General features: G+C 43.8%; 1 protein-coding gene across 2 annotated transcripts in view; it reads right to left on the bottom strand.

The window, feature by feature from the left end:
- Positions 1-24003, bottom strand: part of TMEFF1 (transmembrane protein with EGF like and two follistatin like domains 1) — a 186453-nt gene that overhangs the window by 82681 nt on the left and 79769 nt on the right. For both annotated transcript variants that reach the window (XM_069960267.1, XM_069960269.1), the window contains exons 2-3: positions 15548-15660; positions 7821-7950 (exon numbers count right to left, since the gene is read on the bottom strand). In XM_069960267.1, coding sequence (XP_069816368.1) covers positions 7821-7950; positions 15548-15660 — 243 coding nt within the window. The remainder of the gene's footprint in view (positions 1-7820; positions 7951-15547; positions 15661-24003) is intronic.

Below are 24003 nucleotides of genomic sequence, written 5' to 3'. Positions count from 1 at the left end.
GGGATTGTTTCACCTACCTGATCTCCACATTATCTAATAACCCAGGACAACTCTTTTCACAACCTCCATATTACACACCTCTGCACTAAAGGCCTATCTATTTATATTAAAGTTAATGTTGACTACAACCAGCAAGAAATGCTTTCCCAATCCAGAAATAGCATTTATTTCCCTTCCTTTAAAGCAAATCTGTCGACCCCTGACCACCTACCCAGCTAATGACACCACTGGATAAAATAACATTCAGAACATACCTTTATTGCTTTATTATTTTCATTTAAAAAAAACTTTATTCAGGTCTCAGATAGTGTCAAGATATCAGGGCCTATGACTCCCTGAGCTTTGGCTTGTAAGATATAGCAGTGGTAGGCCACGCCTTCTTGACACAATTGACAGCAACAAATGTATCCTGTGAATGTTTTGATTGATATCAATCCCACTGTCAAATCCGGGGAAAAATTGTAATAGGGCCAGTAAACAGCCAACAAACAAGCAAACAGCATGCCTCAGGCCATGTAATAGGGTGTTATGACTCAGGTCTGCCCTTCACTCCTTAATCACTTGCATGCCTATTACATTAGAAATAATACATACTGGAAGGGGAACTAACTACTAGGTGGGGGGGGGGGGGGGGGGGGGTACCTACAGTGGGGTGCCTACAATCAGGAAGATTCAGGGAATACTGCATCCTGGGGGTATGGGGGTCAACTGCAGCTAGTTACCAGGGAGACTACCTGGCAAGGGTATTGGGAACATGAGGGATACTACCTATTAATATAGATGCACAGAGTGGCTTAACTATTACAGGGGGCAGAGAGGGGCCAAACTAGAATATGTAGAGACAGAGTGGCCTAAGTACTATATAGGTGCATAAGAGGTCTAACCACTATATGAGGGCACAGAGGGGCAATACAAATGTGGAGGAAGATGATGGTGAATGGTGTTTGTATGACAAATTCTGTGAAGGTGAGTTATGGCTGGGAGAAGACCTTATGAAGGAGAAGAAAAGGAAAAGTGAACGACTCCGATCAGAAAGGAAGCCCCTGTGATTTACTCAGAGAAGATGCTCCCATGTGTCACTCAGAGAAGATGTCCCCAGTGAGTCACTGGAGGTAACTGCACTTATATGGTCTGCAGAGCCTGTGTAAGTCTAGTATCTACCTCTATATGGTTACTGTATGAAGTGATATTGATCTTTGTACAGTGGATTTTATCCAGTAGTGGTGCCATTAGTCTGTATGTGATGGTTTTAGTCATTATATTGTTGTAATATTTGTCTCTTTGTCTCACTGTTGGCATTATTGGTCCTAGTATATTGGATTTGGTCAGTAACAGTATGGTGGTAATAGTGGTGGTCACTGTGTGGCAGGCAGTAATATTTGCCCCTTATATACTGGTATTATTGGTTGTGGTATGTAGGATTTGGTCAGTAAAAGTATGGCAGTAAATATGTATGGTCACAATAATTGCTCTTTAAATACTTGTGGTTTTTGGCAGCTAAATGACTAATGTATTTTAATCTCTAGCAGAAGAAACATAGGAATTGAAGGTCAGACTTAGATATTATTAATCACAGAAAAGAACGTGGACATTCAAGCTAAACCTGTCTCCCTCCCCTAGAGGGTCCATGCTGTGCTTAAAAGGTAAATTAAGGCTTTTCTCTTATGTATTACCACCCATAAAGCTCTTGACAACTGTCTATTTTGTAAATACTTGTGTTGTGTTTAAAAAGGTTTTGGGGGTTAATGGGGAAACGGAGTATTTAAGGAATTTGAGAAGATATGGAACTATAAAGTTTGGGGGAAAAAAAAGGGCATTTTTTATTTATAGACGGAATATTGAAGCTATTTGACACAATTCAAAATGAGTTTGGAGTACCACATACATATAATTTTTTTTATTTAGAAATACATAATGCATGGGTGAAGACACGGGATAAGGGTTCGTTTAGAATTTGTACTCATCAGAATTTGTTTTCGGTAAAAATTGGTAAATATGAAATGTTCTTGTTTGGGCTATGTTCACACTACGTAAAACTACGTCCGTAGTTCTTGCCGCAGAACTATGGCCGTAGTTTTTAGGGTGGAACATAGCCTTGTTTTCAATGGGATCCCGGCCAGAGCGTACACCCATCGTATACGCTCTGGCCGGGATCTGTGCGGTGCCGGAAAAAACTGACAGGACCTGTCAATTCACACAGTGAAGCGAGCGGCTCCGGCTGCTTGCTTCACTCTGTGCTATGGGAAGCTCTGATGCGGGCGCACGCTGATACGCCTCCATCAGAGCTCCGTGGACGGAAAGATCACCCAACCGGTACTTAAGGTCACGGAACGGCCGGATGTTCATGTAATGTAAACATAGCCTTAGAGGGAAAAAGGCACATAGGTGACTTATTAGTTATTGGAAGTTATGGCTGACACTGGTTTGATTTTTTTTTCTCCCCCCCCCCCCCCGCCATCACGGGAAGGGTGGATAGGGTGGGAGTGGCTGGTTGGATTTTAAATTCTTTGTTATTGGAATTGTCTTTTGTAATATGTGAAACTGGGGTTGCATCCCCTGGAAGTGTAATCTTCCCTTGGCAATTAATTTTAGAAAAGTAAAATAAAGAGAAATAAAAAAATAAATAAATAAAATACTTGTGTTCCTACTAGAAATGGCTGTGCCCCATAGCAAACTTTTCAATGGGGCGCTCACCACTGCACACCCGCGGCCGTCGCCCCCCCCCCCCCCCCCGGCAAGTGCAAAGTGTGGCCGCTCATCCGAGGCCGTCACCCTCCCCCCCCCCCCCCCCCCGGCAAGTGCACACTGCGGCCGGCCTTTCCCCCTGCTCACCCGCGGCCATCACCCCCCCTTCCCCCGGCAAGTGCACACTGCGGCCGGCCTATCCCCCTGCTCACTCGCGGCCGTCGCTACTCCGCTGCCCCAACTGTGCTACACCGCTGCCTCAACTCAGCTATACCGCTGCCCCAACTCTGCTACACCCCTGCCTCAACTCTGCTACACCGCTGCCACAACTCTGCTACTCCCCTGCCCAAACTCTGCTCCACGCAGCCCCAACTCTGCTACACCGCTGCCTCAACTCTGCTACACCGCTGCCCCAACTCTGCTACACCGCTGCCCCAACTCTGCTACACCGCTGCCCCAACTCTGCTACACCGCTGCCCCAACTCTGCTACAGTGCTGCCCCAACTCTGCTACAGTGCTGCCCCAACTCTGCTACTCCGCTGCCTCAATCCTGCCATGTCGCTGCCTCACCTCAACTCTGCTATATCTTTTAGATATCAGCTCTGCTACATCATGGACCAATCAGGCATAAGCATTGCATGATGGGAAATGTAGTTTTCTGGCCAGCGCCATGTTGGATATAGATTGGCTTATTAAAAAACTTGTAACTATGGAACGGAAGCAGCTATAAAGATGTGAGATGGCTCAAAATACTCAGGGGGATGGGTGAGCTAGGTTTGGGAGCATTTTAATTTTTTAGTTCTTGGGGGGAATACCCCTTTAAATGATCTGCATATTATCTGTAGCGATTCTCGTCACAGGATTGGTAGGCAACAGCTTCAGACAATGCACATTTAAAGCACACCGCCATACCAGACCTGAATAATATCACCAAACTGTGACTATATAACACCTCCATACCAGACCTGATACCACCATACTGTGACTGTATAACACCACCATACCAGACCTGATACCACCATACTGTGACTGTATAACACCACCATACCAGACCTGATACCACCATACTGTGACTGTATAACACCACCATACCAGACCTGATACCACCATACTGTGACAATATAACACCACCATACCAGACCTGAAACCACCATAGTGTGACTGGATAATACCACCATACCACACCTAAACAATACCATCATACTGTGACTAGATAACACCGCCACACCAGACCTGATTCCACCATACTGTGACTGGATAACACCGCCACACCAGACCGGATACCAACAAACTGTGACTGGATAACTGCACCAAACCAGACCGGATACTACCATACTGTGACTGGATAACTGCACCATACCAAAGCGGATACCACCATACTGTGACTGGACAACTGCAACCTACCAGACCTGATACTACCATACTGTAACTGTATAACAGCGCCACACCAGACGTGATACCACAATACTGTGACTATATAATGCCGCCATACCAGACGTGATACCACCATACTGTGACTGGATAAAAGCTCCATATCAGACTTGATACCATACTTGTAACTGCCTGCCTACCTACCAGCCTGTTACTGCATGTAATATATATATATATATATATATATATAGCCTGGTACTACTATGCATAAGGAGTTTTCTTAGTCCTACAGGAGCTGCAGTCACATGGCTGCTTTTTATTTAGACAGAGGTCCCGGCGGGAGAGGGCTAGTCTCTCTCTCTCTCTCTTCCTGTACTTTGTGATGCCACCACCTGCTGGTGAGTTTCCCTGGCATTTCTACAAAGACCGTTCTCCTCTGGTTAGCTAGTGTCAGGACAAACGTCCTGCACAGCTAACCAGGAGAAATCACAGATATCACACACTGCACACTGGCCCCTGATGAGCCGGGCCCCGTAGCAGCAGCTACTGCTGCTATGGCGGTAGTTCCGCAACTGGTGCTGCCTTCTGAATTTCCCCCCCCCACACACACACACACTGCCATCAGTCATCATCATCAGTAGTACACTGCTTAGACAAGGGCTGCTTTTATGATGTCCCTTCTTCCTTTTGATGCTGTTGATCTGTTTTTGTTTCTGCTTAAATAGTACCTTTCAAATCCAGAGTATTAATAACCCTCTTCTCGCCCCCACATGCCATCTATAGTAGTATACTGTGTAAATTATCTCCCAGCACATTGCCAGCCTCCTCAGTCCAGTGCACTTTTACTTGAAAGATGTCATGACATAGCAGAGGAGTGTATGTGCTGGCCTGTAAATGACCAGAGAAGTAAGGAAAGATGGTCCAGGTGTACTGTTGACAAACAGCTTGGCTCTACGTCTCCAATATGCACAGTTTTAAGCTTGCTTAAAAGACAATTTCATGTAGGCATATCAAATTCCCTAAACTGTCTCCCTTGCTTTTACCAACCCACTCCTTTATTCAACAGTATCCTTGCACCCTAATTTACTGGATACTTGATAGGCAACTATTTTATTTACCGTTATGTGCAGTACCCAAATTTATAAAGATGTCTGGACCTTATATTTTACCATATAAATTAGAAGCTGTTGAAGGTAGGGGACCTCCTTTATTGCTTATTTTGCCCAAATGTAAACTGACCAATTTAATCTGCATGTTTATGGTTATCATTCTTTGCTGCAGGATTCTCACTTAGAGCAATGGTGTTCTTGCATTGAAACAAATGCTGCTGCTGAATTATTGAATCAACATGTAGTGACGTCTATAGAAATGTCATTTAAAATGGGTGCATCAATTATTACTAAGATTTTTGTGTCTGCATTCGAAACTTTCTCAGCTCTCCCTAGTAGAAATGCAGATGTGAGATAGATCCCAGGAATCTTTTTTAAACTAATTCTGACATGGTGATCTGTTCAGAAACCCTTGTGATCAGCTTCAGTATGTTAGCCAGAGTAGGCTACAACTGGCCATGTACTATGCAAGTTAAACCTTGAACTACATGTGGCCATTGAAATGAATGGTCAATAAAATGAATTGTCAATGTAATAAACAGCCGGCCTAGAGAAGTGTCTACTTGCTCTGGCGAATGTGTGAACCACCACTATTAGAAGTTTCTATGTCGTAATAATGTAATTGTGAATGGGTCGTGAGATTCTAGGTGACATCACTTAAAGCTGCAATACAGGTATAAAGCTGCTGTCACTCTTTGACAGCTGTAAAGACATATATTTGTCTGTGCTTTCAGAATGTTTTGTTTTCTATAGTAAAAAGCGTCAAAGAGGCTTTCCTGAGCTCCTGATCTGCTGCAAGCTGTAATACCTGCTTAAAGCGACAATCTGAACCCCAAAAACCAGATAGCTGCTTTAAATCCAAGACCTGTCCTGGGGTCAATTTGCTAGGTGATGTAGTTATTGTCCTAAAAAACAACTTTTAATCGGCGTGGCCTAGAATGTGTGTGCAATAGGATTGCAACACCCCTCCATCCCTCCTCTCCACCCTCCTCATCATCAGGAATGCGCCTAGAACATTTTCTCCTATTCCTCACCTGTTTGAACACTGCACAGGTGCCTTAACGATCTAGTCCATGTGTTGTGTTCACACAGGTGAGGAATAGAAATGCCAGGGGCATTCCTAATGGTGAGGAGGGCGGGTATGAGGGACGGAGGGGTGTCACAATCCTATGACATGGGTACTTTAGGCCACACCAAGTTTTAAAGATGCTTTTTAGGACAATAACTGCATCACTTGCCCAGGACAGATCTTGGATTAAAAGCAGCTTTCCGAAGGTACAAGTGTTTTGGGGATCAGATTGTGGGTACAGAATCGCTTTAAATTCCTCCCATACCTGATCCTGCTTGGGATTCTGCTTCCAGATGTCAAGCAGAGAGGGGGAAGAGAAGAGGCAATAGCTTGCAGCTACTCATGAGCGTGGAAAAGTCTCTTTGACTCTTTATACCAGGGAAAAAAGCATTTTTCTACATTCTGGAAGCACAGACAGATATATGAAAGGTACCATGTGTCTCCTTGACCTAACAACCTAACATTTTCTAACAATGTCAGCAGTTTTGAATGTGAATGATAGCAGACAAGTTCCTTAAAGTGACACTGTCACCCCCTTTGTGCATTCTGACATCTCAACACAGATGTAAAGGGTAAATTTAGCGTTTTTCATACCTTATTTTATATCATACTTCATGGTACTTGTTCAAGTAAAAAGTGTCCTTTTATCAACTGCAGATTGTATTAAGTGTGCGTGGCCTCACGGCATTAGCGCCACTTGGCCCCGCCCACAACAGCACAGTTGGTCCCGCCCCCTTGACGCCCATTGGTTGGTCGACGTAAAGGGGGTGGGGTCTAACCCTTTCGGCCAGTCTGTTCCAATGGCTGGCGAGGGGCGGGGCCAACTGTGGCGTTGTGGGCGGGGTTAAGTGGTGCTAATGCCACGAGGCCCTGCCCACTTAACACAATCTGCAGTTGATAAAAGATTATTTTTTACTTGAACAAGCACCATGAAGTATGATATGAAATAAGGTATGAAAACCTCTAAATTTACCCTTTACACCTGTGTAGAGATGTCAGAATGCAAAAAGGAGGTGACAGTGTCACTTTAAGCTTACTATGACAGTGCTCATGGAGATACCATCCAGGCCCTTGGTAGAATACAATATTGCCTAATTATGCATCATCCTATTTACTCACTTAAGGTTTGACATTCCTGGCATTCTGCTGACAAACCAAAAGGCTTTGGATGAACACTGCATTGGAGCCCACTAAGATAGAAAAAAGCTTGAGGACGTGAATGGTAAATACAAGTATGCAATGGAACAGAAAAACATAGGAAGTAGTTATTATCCCCATTATCATAAGAAATGGTGCATCTGTGGCTGCCATATCTGGGGGCCTATTAAAATGGCATTTTATATGGCTTTATATAAATGCAGTAAGCTGGTGGTCATACATTATATTATATTTCTGCCCTTACTACAGTGGGATAAAATCAAAGAGTGAATTGATTTTCCTGCACTGTAAATGCTGTATAAATCATGTGAAGCAAAGAGACGGATCAGGGGAAAAAGTCTTTGATTAAGAGTCTTATTTCTGTAGGACTTATTTATACCTAACCTAAGCTTAAAAGACAAATTTATGGCGATGATACATGTTCTTACCGGAAAAACAGGGCCCTTTTGATACTACTGTTAAATCTCTCTGTTGTTTGCAGGCGGATCTCCTCAGGAAGCATTCATTCTGATAAGTGTCTCCATTTGATCCACACACTGGCACATAGTTAGTGTGGCACTGCAAAATAAAGAGGCATTTGTTAAACTGGTAAGAAGAGACCATAAAGTTACACCTATAAACTGGACTTTTGGTGCACAGGGAACAATAATTGTTACGTTTCCTAACACTATTTACAGGTAATACCTTCTGCAGGAGCTCAGTAGACAAAACCGAAGAAGAAAAAAAGCTTCCTTGGCAAGATGTAAGGCGTACAGTACACAGATAACTTTCAATTAATTTTTTTGTTTATCATTGTTTAGAGCTCTGTGTCATCTGAAAATATTCTTAAAGTGTCACTGTCTTATAATATAAAGCAATAGTAGATGTGATATAAACCAAGTTTGCTATTTACATAATTTTTTTTTTTTTTTAGTTATCATGGAAAACCCAGCAGTTCCCATGTTCTGATTTTCTAAAATCAGGAAGTCCAGTGTTTCCCGGTCATGTGCACTCACAGAGAAGGCACTCATGTGATTGATGGATTTGATTTAGAATTTGTCCTTACATATATGGCCTTGAGATGGAGACGTGAATTGCAAAGGATGTACAGTATTGCCTGAAAACACCATATAAAGAGATACTGTAAGTATGCTCAACCTAAAGTTAGATTGTAGCAGATAGTAGGGAATGCAGATTGGCAGCAACTTACCTAGATCACATGTTTTTTATCTTTTTTTTTTTTTTTTTTTTTTACAAATGATGTACAAACTTTCCCAGTCTACTTATACTGTACATGCCTTGTTTTCTCTGTATATAGTGCATGTTCTAGGGTTATAGGGAGGCTGTCCTTCAGGTGCTATTTATGTAATTATCTTTATTGTGTATAATGAGTCAAACTCTGAAGCGAAATCTAAGTACCCTCTTGGTTTTCACCTATTATCCAACTCTTGATGTGGATGATTGGATGTGAAAGCTGGATCTAATGGCTAAAAGGTACCAGGTTGTTCCCAGTAGTGATCTTAGTGTGGGTAACAGCTGGCCCAGTGGACCAGTAGATACAGGTATGAGGAGCTAACGGGTCAGAAAAGGCAAACCAAGAGTAGGTAGTAGGCAGGTGGCAAAACAGTATCGCTAGGAAAAGGCAGAAGGATTGGGGCAGATAGCACAGATTCTGGGTCAAGCACAGGAGAGCCAATACGGCACAGGAGGATCAGGAAAAGAATTGCAAAGTCACACACAGATCAAGTACAGAGTGACATAATAGAATACCAAGCAGCATGGCAGTGGGCAGGGAGTGGGATTTGAGTACGGACTGTCAGCTTGAGGTAGCGAATGGCAACAATGCTTATATCTGAATATTTATTCATGGTGTGGTGTTTGCAAATATGATGTTTATTATTATTAGTAGTAGCAGTATTGTTTCAACTTGTGTTATCAAGAATATTATGTAAAGAACTGCTGTAAAAGCCAGAATTTGGGCAAAAAATACATGAGAACCGAGTGGCCGTCAAACTGATCAGTTAGTCTTTGTCTCATTTTGCAGAATATACAGGGGTATTCCAGGAAAATATCTTAAAATTTAAAACTTCTTCAAAGTTCTGAAAGTGTCAAACGACTATGTAGGTGCAAAATGTAGACATCTGTAAACTTTTTAATAGTAACCACCGTGGTTATGTATTTAATGGTACAACAGAATAGTGCAGACAGTCAGCTTAAGTAGGCCTTAACAGGGGTCAGCCAAGAAATAGAGTTCTCCACTATAAATATTAGTAATATAAATGGGGAACTTAAGCAATAAATGTGGATAAAGCAAAGTAAGCAATATATCTATTTCAGTCTGCCAAAGTACATGGCCATAAGCTAAGACATTCACTGGTTTATTTACTGCAGTACAAATGGTGTTTCTAAGACATTGCAGGTGACCATAAAACACATTCCTGTCCAGCAGGATGACTTTCAAAATGAAGAGTGTTTACTGGTGTTGACAAGGCCAATTCAATCCCAGACCACAAATTGTAGAAATATCAAAACAGTTAAATAAATAGGAGGGTAGCAGTGTTCCTATTAGAGGGTGGAAATGAGTGGGGCAGAGAAGCTTGTAGAGTGACTGATGATATATTGTGTGGTTTTCATGTCATGCAACCTTCTTTGTATAGAATGCCCTATCAACCACTATTTTGGATATACTGACTTCTGTCATTTTTTTGTAAGACACGTATATTTTTTTTAATATTTTTTTTTTAACAATTTCAAGTTGTCAATCACAACTACTTTAAAGCAAATAACCTATGAGAGGGTTAATTTTTTTTTCCTAGAATCGAGTAACAGAAAAACAGGTATTTATAATCTTGCACCTCTGCTATGTATAAAGGTAGTACACAACAGGTGCAGCTGATTTGGGTATTATGTAGTTAGCTCCTCTATGATGTGTTAGTGACCAGGAGTATGTGGTGTTTTTCCTGTTTAGACTAGGAGTGTGATAAGTAAGAGATTATCTTTTATAAGCTATGATTTATTCTGTTGGCAGAAAGGCATCAAATAATTATAATTATTATAATTATGCACCTGCAGAATTTTCTTACAGACATCTGGATGGGTTAAAGGATTTGGAAGCTAGAGAAAAAAAATCTTTTAGAAATGTATTAACCACAATTGACACTGAATGATTCATTTCTTATGAAAATGCTAAAAGACCAAAATTCTACATAATAATTACAAAGCAGCAAAGCAGGTGCAGGAAATTCACTACCACTAATTTACATCACAAATCAGACATTGAAAAAAGTTCCTTAAAGTGTTCGTGTAAATACATTTTTTGGGATATTTTATCTGATACCGAAAGTGAATGTATCATCGGAAGAATATCTGTTATTTTATCAAGTTTTTATGTTTATCATGTTTTCAGGTGATTTTTTTTAACTTAAGATTAAAATTTTTACAATTTCTATTCTGTCGGCTAATCACTGGTCCTTTTACACAAGTCAATCTTCAGCACTGAGCGGTTTTACCTGCTTATAGTCGCTCTTATTTTCCATTTTATAACACACAAGAAAATATTTTGTGCCAGCGACTTATATTCCGAAGACAGGGTGGCCCGACACTGTCAGACCACCATGACTCCGGACCACCCTGATGGTCGGGCGCAGGGCTGATTCCGAGCTGTGCCCGATGGCTGGATGAGGTGTGCAGCTACTGATCGCTGCACAGCCCTCTACCTCCTCCTGCCAGACACCGATCAGTGAGATCAGCGATGGGCAGGAGAGGAATCTGGAGTTGACTTGCATCACCTTCACATTCCTATATGTAATAACTAGAGATGAGCGAACCTCGAGCATGCACAAGTCTATCCGAACCCGAGAATTCGGCATAGCGGGTGCTGCTGAACTTGGATAAAGCCCTAAGGCTATGTGGAAAACATATCCATGTATTAATGTTTTCCAGACAGCTTAAGAGCTTTATCCAACTTCAGCAGCCCCCGCTATGCTGAATGCACGGGTTCGGATAGACTCGAGCATGCTCAAGGTTCACTCATCTCTAGTAATAACCCCAGGGAACTTACCCTGGAGCTGGAAGACCTGCAGTGATGTCATTGACTAATCACATGACTGTGACATCGCTGAAGGTCCTTCAATTACTGTTCTGGGTATGTTTTACTTTGTAAGTAGGGGTGGTCCGAACCTGCCGAGGTTCGTGTTCGTACGAACGGCTATGGCTGTATCCCAGTTTTCCAGCCGGTCCTCCGGCTGTATCCACCCTCTCCACGGAGGTGGAAAACAGCGGGAATCATTGCTGAGAGTTCAGGTTCGTACAAACTCGAACCTCGGCAGGTTCGGACCATCCCTATTTGTAAGGCTGGGTTCACACTACTTTTTGCAATACGCTTTTTTCATCCTTTTTTTTTTTTGTAAAAAAAACGGATGAAAAAAGGATGAAAGAAATTGGTGCATTTGTATGCATCCATATTGATCAGTTCTTCCATTGACTTCCATTATTTAAAAAAAGAAAGATTTTTTTTTTTGCTTATTTTATTGGTTGGATCATCTAGTTATTAACACGGGTCACAGATATGGACTGAAGCCGGTATCAAAACGCTCTGTTCCTGCTGTTCCCAGTTCTGGGGTCATGATGTTGCAGACCCGTTCAGCCAGTCAGCGGCTGCAGTGGTAACTTGCCTTAGTTGCTAACTGGCTGAGAGGGCTTACAAAGTCACAGAAGTCCCCGGGCTTATAGCACAAAAGTCCTATGCCCAGACAACCCTTTTAACAATTAAATTATCCCTTTTTTTAATTTTCTAAATAGTAAAATGTAAATTAAAAAAACATACCGTATTTGGTATTGCATTTTTGCATATTTTCATTTTGCCCTATAAATTTTTTTCTTGCTTTGTAATATATTGTGTTGTAAGTTAAAGGACAACTCCGGCCCAAACTATTTTTTAATATGTTATTACTTACGGAAAGTTAGACAAATTTCTAATGTACACTAATTATGGGAAATGCACATATAGGGCTATTTCCCTTAATTTAATAGATCAGGGAGACTTCAGATTCTCTAAAAAGAGATGACGTCACGAACCGGGGGTGTAATTACAATGGAGTGTCCAGCAGGGGGCGCACTATATATAGAAGTCAATGAGTACCATTGACTTCTATATATAGTGCGCCCCTGCTGGACACTCCATTGAAATTACAATGGATGTGTATGTACATGTAATACAGTATACAGTGTTTTGGATTGAATACATTTATGGAATACTTTGGGGAGCAAGTGTCCTTGCTCCCCAAAGTATTCCATAAATGTAATCAATCAGTAAATAACAGTAAGCACGCCGCCGCTCTCCGCCACCGAACGCCTGCCGCTACCGAACGCCCGCCGAACCGCCGCTCTGGACTACGCTCAACTACTACTCTCATCAGAGAGAGTAGTAGCTGGATTCTATCGCCGCTGCCGCTGCTGCTGGTGGGCGCAGGGGGAGCCGCTCATCACTCTGCAGCAGCTCACATCCCCCTCCGCTTCCCCCACCTCCTCTGGCCAAACTTTACTCTATGTGATCGCTGAATCCCTGCCGGCGCCGCTCTATAATTACCTGTCCCGGCCGGGGACACCAGGAAGCACCAGGAGCCGGCATGCATGATCGGAGAGCGGCGCCAGCGGGGATTCAGCGATCACATAGAGTAAAGTTTGGCCGGAGGAGGAGGGGGAGCGGAGGGGGACGATAGCTGCTGTGGTGGCAGCGGTGATAGAACCCAGCTACTACTCTCTCTGATGAGAGTAGTAGTTGAGCATAGTCCAGAGCGGCGGTTCTGCGGGCATTCGGTGGCGTGCTTACTGTTATTTACTGATTGATTACATCCGATTCTTCCGATTCTCTAAAAAGAGATGACGTCACGAACCGGGGGTATAATTACAATGGATCGCCTGCAGGGGCGCACTATATATAAAAGTTAATGGTACTCATTGACTTCTATATATAGTGCGCCCCTGCAGGCGATCCATTGTAATCATACCCCCGGTTCGTGACGTCATCTCTTTTTAGAGAATCGGAAGTCTCCCTGATCTACTAAATTAAGGGAAATAGCCATATATGTGCATTTCCCATAATTAATGTACATAAGAAATTTGTCTAACTTTCCGTAAGTAATAACATATTAAAAAATAGTTTTGGCCGGACTTCTCCATTAAAGGGTGCCTGCAAACAGTACAACTTGTCCCACAAAAATATGAGACCTCATACCATGTTAGTGTAAAAATAAGAACAATATAGGTCTTAGAGGAAGAAAATAAAATTGAGGAAGTCAGGAAGGGGTTAAAGGGGTACTCCCCCCAAGAGCTAAAAAAATGAAATGCTCCCAAACCTAGCTGACCTTACTCACCAAGTCCCCCTCAGTATTTTGAGCCATCTCCCATCTTTCTAGCTGCTGCTGTTCCTGAGTTACAAGTTTTTCTAAAAGCCGATCTATATCCAAGATAGGAAACTACATTTCCCATCATGCAATGCTTATGCCTGATGATGGTGAAGTAGAAGAGCTGAGACAATGAAGGAGATGATGACAGTGTAGCAGAGCTGAGGTGTCGGTGTAGCAAAGCTGAGTTGGAAGAGACGTTGTAGCAGAGCAGAGTTGGGGGTGACATTGTAGCAGAGCTGAGTTGGGGATGACGACGTAGCAGAGCTGAGTTGGGGGTGACGGCGTAGCAGAGCTGAGTTGGGGGTGACGGCGTAGCAGAGCTGAGTTGGGGGTGACGGCGTAGCAGAGCTGAGTTGGCGGTGACGGCGTAGCAGAGCTGAGTTGGCGGTGACGGCGTAGCAGAGCTGAGTTGGCGGTGACGGCGTAGCAGAGCTGAGTTGGCGGTGACGGCGTAGCAGAGCCGAGTTGGCGGTGACTGCGTAGCAGAGCTGAGTTGGCGGGGACGGCGTAGCAGAGCTGAGTTGGGTGGGACGGCGTAGCAGAGCTGAGTTGGGGAGGGACGGCGTAGCAGAGCTGAGTTGGGGGAGACGGCGTAGCAGAGCTGAGTTGGGGGAGACGGCGTAGCAGAGCTGAGTTGGGGGTGACGGCGTAGCAGAGCTGAGTTGGGGGTGAGGGCATAGCAGAGCTGAGTTGGCGGTGACGGCGTAGCAGAGCTGAGTTGGGGGTGACGGCGTAGCAGAGCTGAGTTGGCGGTGACGGCGTAGCAGAGCTGAGTTGGCGGTGATGGCGTAGCAGAGCTGAGTTGGGGGGGACGGCGTAGCAGAGCTGAGTTGGGGGGGACGGCGTAGCAGAGCTGAGTTGGGGGGAACGGCGTAGCAGAGCTGAGTTGGCGGTGACGGCGTAGCAGAGCTGAGTTGGCGGTGACGGCGTAGCAGAGCTGAGTTGGGGGAGACGGCGTAGCAGAGCTGAGTTGTGGGGGACGGCGTAGCAGAGCTGAGTTAGGTGGGACGGCGTAGCAGAGCTGAGTTGGGGTGGACAGTGTAGCAGAGCCGCGGACGATTGGGGGGGCGGAGCCTGTTGCGGGCGATGGGGGCGGAGCTTGCCGCGGGCGATCGCGGGGGCGGAGCTTGCCGCAGGCAATGGGGGGCGGAGCTTGCGGGGGGCGGGTGGTTGCGGAGCTTGCAGTGGCCGATCCCGGGGGCGGAGCTTGCCGGGGGCGGGGGGTGCCACGGGTAAGTGCGGAGGCTATGCCTCGGGTGAGTGAGGGATGCCACGGGTGATGGGGGGGGGGGGGCGGTTGGTTGTGGGGCGGGAGCTGTGTGCTCCGGGTGAGAGCTGGACGGTGGGGTGGCTCTGGACACAGGGGGTGAGCTCTGGGCTGGGGGTGACCCGGTGGCTGCTGTTAGAGAGGGATACAGTCACAGCTGCGCTGATCACTGTCTCCCTCTGTAACAGCAGCCACCGCATCAGTGTTCTCAGTCACTTCACTGTGCTGGGACTGAGGACATGTGATGCCGACACAGAGGGTGGGGGCCAGGAGCAGGGAGCCTGTCGGTGTGGACTGAGGTCTGATGATTCTATGCAATCCATGGAGGTGAATGCAGCTGGATAACAGCAAATCTGTGCAGAATCCGTAATAACTTTATATTGGAAAGATGGAAAGCTACGGGTGGGCAACGTATTAATGCAAAAATAATTTTGGGGGGGAATACCCCTTTAAGGTTTTCTCACAGTGGTGGTGGGGCGTATAGAACTGTGATTATCTTTACCTGGAATTGGCAGGCACATTTGACAACATCCCCATCTTCTTTGCATATTCCTCCATATTTACAGGTTGTTTCATCACAAACTCGTCGTACTTCAGACTCCCTCATATTCAGTTCTGTAATATAAGGAAAGGACATAGTTAACAGTGATTAAGTTATCGCTACAGAGAATAGTATAATCCCATATACTGTATCCATATGAGAGTTTTAAAACAATTGGATCAATAAATCCTGTGCAAAACACCTGAATAGTCTAGACTAGAAACAACTGGAGCATATTCTGGCATACAAGACATACTGTAGTAGTCACTGTCAGCAATCAGTGACTTAAAAATGGTGAGGGTTCAAAATGTAATCTAAAATAGATATATGTTGTCTATATATACAACATGGGGCACATTTACTAAAGCTGTCTAATGCAGTATTTAAAACTGTGTCAAGACTAGACGGTCTAAGCATGTGCCAGTAGTTTGTTATATAAATAATATGTATTAAAGTTGTGATCTGCATCCCATTGCAGTGGGAAAAAACTGCTATATGAACCTGCCCCACTCCACCACTGCTCTAACATCACCCTGTCCCCACTGCTTCCCTCTTTTTCTGGATTCCTGTAACATTTAGTTTGGACAGGAGTTGCCCATTTAGCCCATTGAATGGTTGAATGGGCAGCTCCTGCTGAAGAAACATTAGAGTAACCAGGAAGTGGAAGAGGGCAGTGGGGACCAGGCGGGATCAGAGCAGCAAAGGGGGAACAGGGCAGGTGAGTATAGCCGCATTTTTATTTTTATTTCATCAGGGGAAAACACTATATAAAAACCACAATATAAAAAACTCCTACTAATAATGTTACTACTTTAAAAAGAAAAATCTAAAAACAACAATCAGAAGGGAGAATGCCATATTTCAGCTGAGGTCACTTTGCTTTCCTCAAATTTTTTTTTTGTTCACTAAATTCCCAAGCAAACTGAATATAAACTGAATATAAACTGAATATAAACGTCCAACATAAATTGCTTAAATCAGCTCAGGTTAATTTAATCCACAGAAAAATAGGAAAAAAGAAGCAGGGTACAGCATTTCATATGAAAGAGGTCAAGTCTGAAGTATTTATCCCCTGTCAGCAGCAGCTTTAAGTCCTCAAACAAGCAAAAAGCCGGGATTACTTTGTCTGTGCAAGACATGGCACTTAAGCAGCTAGTCATAGTCCCACGACAGCTTCCGTGTCTCCATTAGGATCTAAAATGCTTTGTATACCATGCATATAAAGATCATTTCTTACCTAGCTGACTTTTATCTTTGGTCTGCATAACTAAACTACGGTGCTTTCAAATGAGGTAATAGACAGATGAGCTGAATCAGCAAAAAATACATTAGGTACACATACAACCAGTATATGTGTAAGGAAGGTAAATAAAGGTGTCAACAAAATTCCCAAGAGCCCCTTTAACACTGACAGGTGCCCTTCTAACAAAAGTTCATTTTTATGTAAACCAATATGCTTTTTCTTGTACATTGCCATACTGTATACTGTATGTCTGGAAAAATGGTCACAGGAAAGTTTCATTAGTATGCCATCTGACTTGAGCCCGTTAAAAGGGGCTAGTATGGGATACCCTTCTGCAGGCCCGGGACAAGGAGTTTTGGTGCCCTAGGCAGAGAAGGCAAATTGCGCCCCCCCCCCCCCCCCCGAACCCAGCGTTATCAGAATCGGCGGTCAGTTTCCCTAAAGGCCCTATTCCAAGGAACGATTGTCGGGCTGATAATTGTCCTGTGGAATAGTAGGCAACGATCAGCCGACATCGTTCATGTCGGCTGATCGTTGCGTCGTTTGTCTTTCAAGCATGTTGAAAAACAAACGACTGATTCTATCATTTTACTGCAACACATACTGTACATGCCTTCACCACTGCAGTGGGATCCGGTGCCTTGCTAAAAAACATTTTTATCACAGGTTGAGAGTGTCAGGGAGGTGGGTCTGTGACAATGTCTGTGCACGCCCTGCTCTATGGCTGCTGCATCTTCAGGTCGTCTCCACTCCTCCAGCTGTCACTTATTCTGGAGGACGTGGCAGCTTGAAGATACAGCAGTGGCCAGAGAGCAGGGCGTGCACAGACATCGTCACAGACCCACCTCCCTGGGGTAAAAATGTTTTTTTAGCAAGACACGGGATCACACAGCAGCGGGGAAGGTTTGAGACAGCAACTGTATTGCTTCCCACTGTGCCAGTGCTCCCCCTGTGCCCCCATGTAGTAGACAAGCCCCCAAAGCACCCCATATAAATTGGTTTGCCAAATATGTGCCCCCATACAGTATAGGAGATCTTCTTTGTGCCTCCATTTAGGTAGGGTTTAGTAGTGGAGGTATTGTGGATAAGGGGTGTAGTAGTACAGGTATAGATGAGAGGTGTAGTAATGGAGGTATTATGGATAAGGGGTGTAGTAGTACAGGTATAGATGAGAGGTGTAGTAGTGGAGGTATAGTGGATAAGGGGTGTAATAGTTCAGGTACAGATAAGGGGTGTAGTAGTTCAGGTATAGATAAGGGGTGTAGTAGTGGAGGTAGAGTGGATAAGGGGTGTAGTAGTTCAGGTATAGATAAGGGGTGTAGTAGTGGAGGTAGAGTGGATAAGGGGTGTAGTAGTTCAGGTATAGATAAGGGGTGTAGTAGTACCGGTATGGATGAGTGTTGTGTCAGTACATGCAGGGAGTTGCAGTGTTGTCACAGGCTGACAGCTAACCTGTGACAACACTACAACTCCTTGCATGCACTGACAGCCTATGACATCACTACAACTCCCAGCATGTACTGGCAACCTGTGGCAACACTACAAACCTGTGGCAACACTACAAATCCCAGCATGCACTGGGATCCTGGGAGTCAGTACATGCTGGGAGTTGTAGTGTTGTCACAGGCAAGCTGTCAGTACATGCTGGGAGTTGTAGTGTTGTCACAGGCTGACAGCTAACCTGTGACAACACTACAACTGCCAGCAAGTACTGGGAGGGATACACACACATACACTCACTCACTCTCACACATACATGCATACATCCACTCTCACACACACATTCCCATGCAGGCACTTACATTTCATGAGGGATCTCCTTCTAACTTCCCAGCACCTGCAGCTCCTCTGTCGTCCTCCTCACCGGCACTATGCTCTCCCGCCCCTCCCCCTCCTGTCCTGCACAGACAGGAGACTGAAGCCATGAGGTGAGAGCCGGTGAGACCTACAGACTGCTGACAGGGGAGGGAGCACGACCCCAGACTGCATCCTAGTGAGAAGGACAGCTCTGTAAAAGTCTGTTCTTCTCACTAAGCAATGCAGTATACAGCCAGCAGCACCGTCCCCTCTCTGTGAGTCACCTGGCCCCTACAGCACTCCCGTCAATGCGGCCCTGGTTACAGTGCAGGGTGGGCTGGCGGGCGAGCGGGGGACAGGATGGATGGGTAAGAAAATTAATTACCCATCCAGACTGCGCCCCCTGTAGTTTTGCGCCCTAGGCCATCGCCTACCCCTGCCTACTCTTTGTCCCGGCCCTGCCCTTCTGTGAGACTAGGAATGATGAGGATGTGGTAGTGTAGTAAAGACTGGAATTGTTGAACTGATGTTTACAGTAACCATAATAAATGACACCAACAACAAACTTGATTTTTCTTTGCTTGTATAGATTTAGTACAGTTTCAAGTTCACACATGATATAACACCGGCTGGTGTTACTGAAGATCATCCTTGCAGTAACGGCCAGATGATCTTCAATTCTGATGTATTGGGATGCAGGCGCACACAATGGAGCATGCGTCCAGAGCGTGTTGTGTAAACTAACATGTTCTGTGCATCCGCTATTCAATGAAGAGTGTCAGTTTAACGTGCGGCTGGTTAGAATCCCGGCCCGGAGCGTAAACTATGTGTACTCATGCACATACAACGTATGTTTTGTATAAATCACGGCCTTTGTTTGCAAATTGCAACAACGGTCGTGATTTATACAAAACATACATTGTGTGAACAAGGCCTCGACATGTACAAAACAGTTTAGTAACAATAAACATCACCCAGTGAAACATGAGGCCATAAAATGCAGGGATTCCTTGATAAGTGGTGGTGGGGTGCAGTGACGTTAGGCTTGACAAAGGGGGCATAGGCCTTGAAACGTCACGTGATCTACCTTGATGGACTTATGCGGTTTGCTCCTTTCTGTGAACTATTAAGTGATTTGAACATTTACAGCAACAGCCCGTGCTACAACCTTGTATGGGATTGAGACATTACACCCTTGGCTTAAGAACTAAATATGATATTGTAAGTGTAACTTATAGCTTAGAGGACAGCGATTGAGACTGTGATTAAAGACTCAGCTGCCCAAGCCTTCTGTTATTACAGCAAGTGATTCAAGTCCAGGCCTCTGAGAACTGCCAAACATTGTGAACTTACGTTTTGTGTACATAAGTTTATTGAAACCACTAAGCTTCAAGTGCCTCTGTTGCAAGACAAGAAAGAACTGTGTTGGTCAAATCACTGCGGTGCGACTGAGCTGGTTACAACTGGACACCTTCCAGAACATTACTGGAAGTCCAAAAACATTCTTATCACACTTCTAAGCCACTACTTGTACATTTGGTTGCCCCCTCCCCATACTAGTTTATTAATTTTGCCCTGATCATTGCCCTCCCATACACCGCTGATTTCCATTATATGTTTGCACAATTACAGTATATAAGAGAACTGTAGAGAAGAAGAAGATGCAAGATATAATATAAAGCAAGAAAAGTCTACAAATCTCTATAAATCTGCCTTGTATAGTTTCTGGAACACAGAAAATGTGCTGTAGCTGGCATCCACACAGCCCAAGATACATATCTCTAAGTGAATTAGAAGCAATTATGACACAGCTGTGCCAATTGATGGCTTTGATGTGTTTCTAATTATTTCAATGGAAGGTAAATTACACAAGATAAATTCAATACGTCACCACCACTATGTGCTAGAATTAGCCTTTGCCATCAAACATCAGATACTATTACTTTCAACATGCAATATTTTAATTAAGTATGTTTTATATAATCATCACATTGTTATATGATTGTTTCTGGGTTAGCAAAGTGCATTCGTTTCACCAGTTGTTATAGGGCGTGCAGATGGAGCAGTTAAACCCAGGCCCTAGCAAAGGGTACATTTACACAGAAAGATTATCTGACAGATTAGCTGCCAACGATTTGAAGCCTAAAGCCAGAAACAGACTATAAACAGAGATGAGGTCACAAAGGAAAGCCTGAGATTTCTCCTCTTCTCAAATCCATTCCTGGCTTTGGCTTCCAATCTTTGGCAGATATTCTTTCTGTGTAAATGGACCCTAAAGGCCCTATTCCACTGATCGATTATCGGCCATATTAGGAGGCAACGATCAGCCAACATCGTCCATGTCGGCTGATCGTTGAAGTCGTTTGTCTTTTAACATGTTGAAAGACAAACGACTTATATAGCAGAGATCTGTTGCCGCCGCCCCATGGAGTAGAAGCGGCGGCAGAAGACCGCCTCTATATCCTATGGGCTGCCCGGACGATCAGAGATCACCCGGGCAGCCCGCCCGTAGCTCCCCCGGCCCTCCCCGCACTCACCCGCTCGCTGCTGCCGCGTGTAATAGCGGCAGCAGCGAGCGGGGAACGAGGTGCAAACGAGCACTGGTTTGCTTCTCAGAGTTGGGCCGTGGAGTACAGCCTTTAGTGTGTGTGTATGGGAGGGGAGGCAGTATTGAGACCCATTTTCTGATCTTGGGGAACCACTCCTGTTCCTATGTAGTAAAAGTTTGATTCTAACAGCCTAAGGCTTCTGTCTTAAAGGGAATGTGTCATCAAAAAGTGACCTTTTGTATGAATCAAATGTTTACGGTAAATGTATTTTTGGTAATTTTTTTCTAATTTTTCATTTTACTACCCATATTGTAAAATAATCCTAAAATCCATGAGTTTCCATTTTAGGTACTAGGCTTAAAACTAAGTCTACACAAGTAGATAGAGAAGACAGTAGCTGTTCTGCTTCCTCCACTCTGAGAAAAGACCTTTTTACAGATCACAGATGTTGCAGAGCATGCTCACTAATGTGTTCTATACAAAGAATGGGGTCTAATAGGAGATGTTCATTGTGTCTATGTCCATGAGGCTTGCTGTAAAGCTTATCACTATATACAGTTAAAAACAGCACAGAAAACATGGCAGCCCTCATAATAATGTACTAGAAATAAAAATTACAATAAAAAATAGAAACATTTTAGAGAAAAAGGACATGGTCTAGTATCTGGATCCAATCAGTAAAAACAAATATAGACAATACATTCCCTTCAAGAGTGTTGTCTACTTGGCCATCAATCTTTGAGTCGGTTAAATTGAATTTGCCTTCCTACTAAATTAGGATGTCTTCTGGGGAACTCATGGCCAGGGTTTAGGAGACTCCGGCTGGGACACACTACTTTACTCCTATAGTTATGGCCACTGTATTTTAGAAAAAAGTCAATGACAGCTCACCCACTAAAATCTTAATATATCCATCCAATGTAAACATGCATTCAATGATAAGACAGGAGGTAAAATCTACCTGAGGGCAGCGTCACACACAACAGAAATCTTGCTGCAGTGAGATTTGTTACGATCTAAGGTCCTGTCAGTTCATATGTGAATACATACTTGCAGCGGATCTTTCAGACCACTGCAAGTATGTAAACCACTTGCCCCTTAACCCACATGTTGCAGGTGCATACAGTACCCATCCTTGCTCTTGCTTGCTGCCTGGGCTCCAGGCTTCCTGCTCTCCCACTCAGCCAATCATTGCATTGCTCAGCCGCAGCCAATGATTGGCTGAGCAGAAGAGCAGGAAGCCGGGAGCCTGTGCAGCAAGTAAGAGCAAGGACAGGTAATGTATGTGCCGGCAACATGTGGGTTAAGGAGGTGGTTGATTTACATACTCGCAGTGGTCTGAAAGATCTGCCGAGAGATCTGAGATCTGTACTTACATAGGAACTGACAGGACCTTGGATCGTAACAGATCTCACTGCAAAACTTGCAGCGAGATTTCCGCTGCAATCCGTTGTGTGTGAAGCTACCCTGACAGTTTACGGTCACCAGAGAAATGGCTCCAAATTGTGTCTAGGCCGTGTGTGTATAGAATGGTTTATTGTTCACAATTCACTAGGCTGTATGCATGCTTTGTATGTTTACAGCACAGTTTTTCATTGTAGCATACAAACTATTATGATAAAATATGCCATCCCAACATTGTGTTATACAACCTTTTATCTGTAGCTTGTCATGACGACCTGGGTTGTCTTAGATGATATTAAGATAAAACTGTAATATTGTGTCCCATGAGCTCAGTGAACTCTTAAGTAATGTAGATGGCTCAAAAATGCAAAGCACAGGCACCACCTAGAACAGACTGCAACCCCACATGGTAATGGTAACAGGAAAAAGTTAAAAAGGAATTATCATTAAAAGAACGCATTGCTTTTAAATAATGGACAGCATAGTGTTACCATTAATTAATAATGCATTTATTTATATAGCGCCAACATATTCTGCAGCGCTGTAAAAAGAGATACATGTATTAATGCAAAATAATCTAGATATGCTGAGATGTGTAAAAATCTAAGATAGGTAATATGATGATCAAAAATATATCCATACTGGTATCCAAGTATGTAATTAACATTGCGTATGAATGTGTGCCAATATAATAGACATATGCATCAAAAACCATTGCATACATCTAAGTCAGGTATAATTAAACACTAGCATTCCATGCATTCACACGCATGTTTATTTTTACTTACTTGGGTGTTGGTAGATATTTATATATCCCAGTATATCTAGGTTAATATGGTAACATACATATACATGAACAGCATAATGGGAAGCATTTTAAATACAGGTTGGTATTTATTTCTCATGCTGCCATAGGCACTGACACTGATTTTCTCCCAATATTAATCCTAGCCATAACTGCAGCCCTCCAAAAGCAATTCAAGCACTAAACTCAGACCCCCCAGAGTAAACAGACCCTAACATCAGATCACCATATTTTATTGCAGCCCATAATGTAAAATACCTAGTATATGATCCCTGGTGTAATACAGACCCCTGTATGAGACCCCAGCACAACACAGACCCCAATATTAGATCCCAATTTAATAAAAGCCCCAGTATTAACATAATGCAATTTCAAGTATCAGATACCCAGTATAACACAAACTCTGGTATCAGACCAGTAATGCAGACCCCAAAATAACAGAGTTCAGTAACAGACCCCCGATATAATACAGACCCCAGTATTAGGCCACCATAATATAATAAAGATCCCCTGTAATGTAATCCAGACCGCAGACATACCTACCATAATGTAATCCAAAGTTTAGACAGATACCCCATAATGTAATACACACCACAGCCAGACTACTATATTGTAATGC

The sequence above is a fragment of the Dendropsophus ebraccatus genome, chromosome 2, assembly GCF_027789765.1.
Source record: "Dendropsophus ebraccatus isolate aDenEbr1 chromosome 2, aDenEbr1.pat, whole genome shotgun sequence".
In the NCBI taxonomy this organism is placed as follows: Eukaryota; Metazoa; Chordata; class Amphibia; order Anura; family Hylidae; genus Dendropsophus; species Dendropsophus ebraccatus.
The sequence above is the reverse complement of the archived record's forward strand: the minus strand, read 5'-3'. Positions and strand labels throughout refer to the sequence as shown.